Raw genomic sequence first — 4,800 nt, 5'->3', positions numbered from 1 at the left:
GCCCCGCGCCCCCGGCTCCGCTCCTCTCACCGCGCTGGGCTTCCCCGCGGCCACCGGGCGGGAGGAGCCGCTGTTTCCGCTGGGTGTCACTCTGGGCCGGGAGAGGCGCGTTCAAAAGCGGAGGGGAGGGAAAAGCCCGCCGACAACCCCGGCCGCCGGCACCGGCAGCGCCCGCCGCTCGCCACGCCGCGGTACGGGCGGCAGCCGCTCCGCTTCCTGCGGGCCGGGGCGCTCCCGGCCCTCCGCCTCGGAGCCGGCGCCCGGCGGAGAGTGCTCGGCTGGTGCCGCCTGCACCCCGAGCCCAGCCCCTGCGGACGGAGGCCGTCTAACCCTGCCAGAAGGATGCTGGAGAGCGGCTGTAAGGCGGTGAAGGAGGGCATGCTGGAGAAGAGGAGCGACGGGCTGCTGCAGCTCTGGAAGAAGAAGCGCTGTATCCTCACCGAGGAGGGGCTGCTCCTCATCCCCCCCAAGCATCCCCCGCCGCCGCAGCAGCAGCAGCAGCCGGCACCGCCGGCCGAGCCGGCGGCCAAGATCAAGGAGCTTCACTTCTCCAACATGAAGACGGTGGACTGCGTGGAGCGGAAGGGCAAGTACGTGTACTTCACGGTGGTGATGGCCGAGGGGAAGGAGATCGATTTTCGGTGCGCACAGGAGCAGGGCTGGAACGCGGCGATCACGCTGCAGATGGTGCAGTACAAGAACCGCCAGGCCATCCTGGCCGTGCGCTCCACCCGGCAGAAGCAGCAGCACCTGGCGGCCCCGCACGGGCCGCGCCTCCGCGGCGCCTCCAACTCCGCCTAGCGCAGGTACGGCCCCGGCCCCGCGCCCGCTCACCGGCACCCGCGGGGCTGCCGGCACGGCCGCCTCTTCGCCTGACGGGCTGCCTGCCCTCTGTGCTCTCTGTCTCACTGCAGGTTACTGCACGGAGCGCTTCGGAGAAGAGGGACAAGAGCGCGTTCGTGGCGGACCTGCACCAGGGGCTCAGAAACTGAGCAAACGCCGGAGGTGCAGGTAGACCGGAGAGAAGCGGCTCAATAGCCTGAACCTCAGCCAGCTGCTGCTGCTGCTTTGCCGCCCTCGGTGCCGAGAAGCATTTCAAATCCATTATTTATGAACCTTGGAAAGCATCCTTTGGTGCGATGGGACTTCTAGGAGACATGATGTACTGTAACTTTATTTTAATGTATTTTATTTATTAGGGTTTTCTTTTGGTTTTGTTTTCCTTTTTATTTTTTAAGGCTTATTTGCAAGACATTTCTGAATGTAGGCCGTAGCAAAAAAGTAAAGGAAAAGACAACATGCATGTTCGCTCCCTGAAAGAAAGGAAAAGTTCTGGGTACTTTGACTGTGTGCAATTTGACAAAAAAGTTATTCATTTTTTACCCAAAATACACTATATTCCACCAGCATGGAAAACGTGAAAATTTGGCTGAAACCCATACTGCATATTTCCTCTAATGAGAGCAACAATTATAGTCTGGGGCTTAAATGGTTTTTTAAAAAATATTAAACATCGTGGAAGATGATAAAAAGTTATTCATGCTTGGCTATTCAAAAAAGCAATGTTGCTTGTCATTCAGAGATTAAAACTAATCTGTTTAGTGTATGAGAGGAAAGAATCTGACCAACTTCTTTTGTGATACAAGAATCTGAGCAGGGTTCCAGCTATCTGTGTGGTGTGCTTGCTCCTAGGCTGGTGGCCCAGAGCTGGGAAGTGTTCACGAACATTTCTTAGCATCCAAGTTCAGGGCTCCCTCTGCACGCTCAGTTTTTAAGTGATCTGGACTCTCGAGCTGCGTTGCATTTTTGTGGCGGTTTTTAAATGTCTTGCATTAAAGCAGTCCATAGTTTAAAATCCATTTTATGTATGTTTTAGTGTGCAAATGGATTATTTTGGTCACAGTTTTCATAAGCTGAAAGTTGCTCTCTAGCTGAGATGAACTAGATTAATTTTGGTGTTCAGCACTGTCAGATGTTGAGAGACGCGTGCCATCTTGCCTCTAAAAACATTGATGAAGCCATGAAGTTGGAAAACAAAGGGCTAATTGCACAGCTGGTGTGTGTTTCTCTGCCTCTTAGAAGTCGGTGGGAGTTTGGCTCTGATGCTGGCGGGAGTGGGTCAAGCTCTTTGCCCAGTGCAGAGGAGGGAGCCGGGCGTGGGCAGTGAGCTTTCTAGGACAGGGCCCTTGCGACATGGGTGGCTTCACACTGGGTGCTGCTACCGCCCAGGTTCTCTGGTTTAAATGAAATGGGGAAGCTGCAAGTGGGACAGAGAGATGTGGCCCATTATCTCTGGTCCAAGGTAAAATGTCAAAGCCGTGGAGATATTTATTTTAGCTAGTGTGGTGAGGAAAATGGCTTTTGGTCCCTTTACATTAATATAGACAAAGTCTTTTAAAGCTACACATCGAAGGCTTTTCTTTTTGTGTAAATGAGGTGTAACTTGACAGCAAGAGCCTTACATTCTCGGTGCAAGCTTATTTCTGTAAGTATTTAAAGCAAAAAGCTGAAGTGATACTCAAAGGAAGATTTTAGAATTCGCTACTGTGTATGTCGGTCCCTTCCTCTGCACTCTAAGATTAAGCTCAGTCCTGTAAGGAGTAAGTTGAGGTCTGTTAGCCCTCATCTTTTGTTCCTTCCCCCAGATGTCAGGGTCACATACCTAGGCAAGCAAGACATGTCATGGTGCAGAATCAAAGCCCTCTGTAGTTACTCCTGAGCGCTTCTTTTCGACCTGGCCCTTGGCAAGGCTGCGTGAGGAACGTGAGGTGGTAGATGACAGCTGTCCTAACAAAGGCGCTATTTTGCGGTTAATTGAAATCGAAGGTGCCCCGCATCTTCGAGGATTAGGTTCGCTGCTTGGCAGTCATAATACTCAATTTCCACATCTCTGTACATCTGCCATTATCATTCTGCTAACGCTTGGGTGTTAGAGCTGCAAGGGGATTCTCTAATGAGCTAGTCAAAGACTCACGAAATAGACTGTAATTTGTAATTTGGCTCTTCTTTTTAGAGTGATTAAGTACAGGTTACTGAGAAACTAATCCACCTTTTCAGGTATACAGATGTGTTGATGATCTCACCTACTAAAATGCATCTAAACCTACTGAAGGATAAATGTAACTGATGAGAATTAATTCCTTTTTGATCAGAGATACATGTATTTCTCTGAGAGAGGCAGTTATTGTCCTCAGTGGATGCAAGCCTCTGAATGCCACAGAAGTCTATGGATGTAGTCTAGAGCTGAAATTTTACTGTTCTTCTGGAAGTACTTGTACTTTGAAAGCTAAAGATGATAATTTTAGTGAGAAAATTGACATGAAGTATGGGGAAATGACTAATTTTGAATTTGCTGTTCCTTTTCACTGGATCAAGGTCAATATCCCATTTTATGTTTCTTGTTTTAAGTTGGTTTGAAGGATGATCTGAAAATCTTTTGGACTAATGTAATTCAACAGACTTCTGTTGCTTGTCATTGCCTGCTGTGTTACCTGTTTAAAAGCTTTGGTGTCAGCCAGCCTCCTAGTGTGAGAGGTGGTCACATCACAAAATCTACCTTGATGCCTCCAGCCTGAGTGGGTGGGATGAGTGTAAGGATCAAACTTGTGTTTCCCAACTGTCTCCTGGAAACTGAATGGGAACAAATTGGCTGGGGTCCCCTGGGGACAGTTGGACCGTGTGGCTCATGCTCTGTCAGTATAAATAAGGCTAAATTGTCTGATGGGGACAGTCTGACAACTTTCTCACGCTCTGAATTCCACAGTGTGTGGATTTTTTGGGTTTTGGGGGTTTTCTAGTTTGAGTTGTTTTTGTTTGTTTGCTTTTTTTTTTTTTCTTGACTGATATTAATTTTAGACCAAGAAATTGTGTGATGTTATAAAGGGTACTTCTAGGGTTTTTTCCATCTTGCCCCTCTATTATTGCATAGTCTTCATTTGAACGTTTGGATTTAATGCTGTTTGTTATTGCTTTGTAAGCAGTGGCTATGAAAATAGGTTCAGCACATCATGCTCCATCTTATTGGAGCCTTGCAAGTAAATAAATCAAGTCGTTCTTCCTCTTCCAAAAAAAAAAAAAAAGAGAAATCTGACAGCACATGGCTGAAGTAAATTCATTAGAGAATAAAAAACAAAAATGCTGGTAAAACATACACGGGCAAGTGCTTGGTATAGATAGCAGGAGTGAGGACAGTCTGTTCATAAAGAGGTCAAAATTACTTGTAATTAAAAGTAATCAAGGGGCAGATTCAGGAGGCTGTGGTGACCAAGACAATTTAGGAACTGGGGGGGGAAAGGAAGATCAAGTGGATGTTCTTTCTGTGACATCCTGAAGTAATTCCTCTTTTTTAAGGCTCATGATATTCGAATGCCAGCTTCTGAATTAAGGCTGCAGTGATGTACAAAATGTTTTCTAGCATATCCTCTCGTGAGCAGAAATACCAGTGTCATAAAAAAAATTGTGTAAATATGACTCATAAATGATTTCTGAGAGATGTGATTTATTTTTCATATTTTTCAAGATACATTCCATTTCAAATAAAGAGGTATCTATTGAAAGAGCTTTCAATATGTTGGAAGAATGGTTGTTTGATGGGCTATTTGTGATGATTAAAGCCTGGTCTAAGCTTTTCCTATGTCTTAAGCTCAGTCTAAGAGCCTAAGAGGAACATTTCAGACCTGGGTAGGTAGTTTCTGAAGAACCACTCAGATGCTCCAATTAATCTTTATATATACAGCACAATTATGAGACTCAGAGTCCTCAGTTTTGCTCCTTGCAGTGTGTGATTTGTGTGCACCCACA

The 4,800-nt window shown here is 46.9% G+C and overlaps 1 protein-coding gene across 1 annotated transcript; it reads left to right on the top strand.

Moving 5' to 3' along the window:
• PHLDA1 (pleckstrin homology like domain family A member 1) lies at positions 1-4,566 on the top strand. The gene is made up of 2 exons (XM_014891952.2): positions 1-806; positions 915-4,566. The coding sequence occupies exon 1, from the start codon at positions 343-345 to the stop codon at positions 799-801; it is 459 nt and encodes a 152-aa protein (XP_014747438.1). The 5' UTR covers positions 1-342; the 3' UTR covers positions 802-806; positions 915-4,566.
• The last annotated feature ends 234 nt before the right edge of the window (positions 4,567-4,800 follow it).

The sequence above is a fragment of the Sturnus vulgaris genome, chromosome 5, assembly GCF_052056855.1.
Source record: "Sturnus vulgaris isolate bStuVul1 chromosome 5, bStuVul1.hap1, whole genome shotgun sequence".
Classification (NCBI taxonomy): domain Eukaryota; kingdom Metazoa; phylum Chordata; class Aves; order Passeriformes; family Sturnidae; genus Sturnus; species Sturnus vulgaris.
This window is presented reverse-complemented; position numbering and strand designations above follow the sequence as displayed.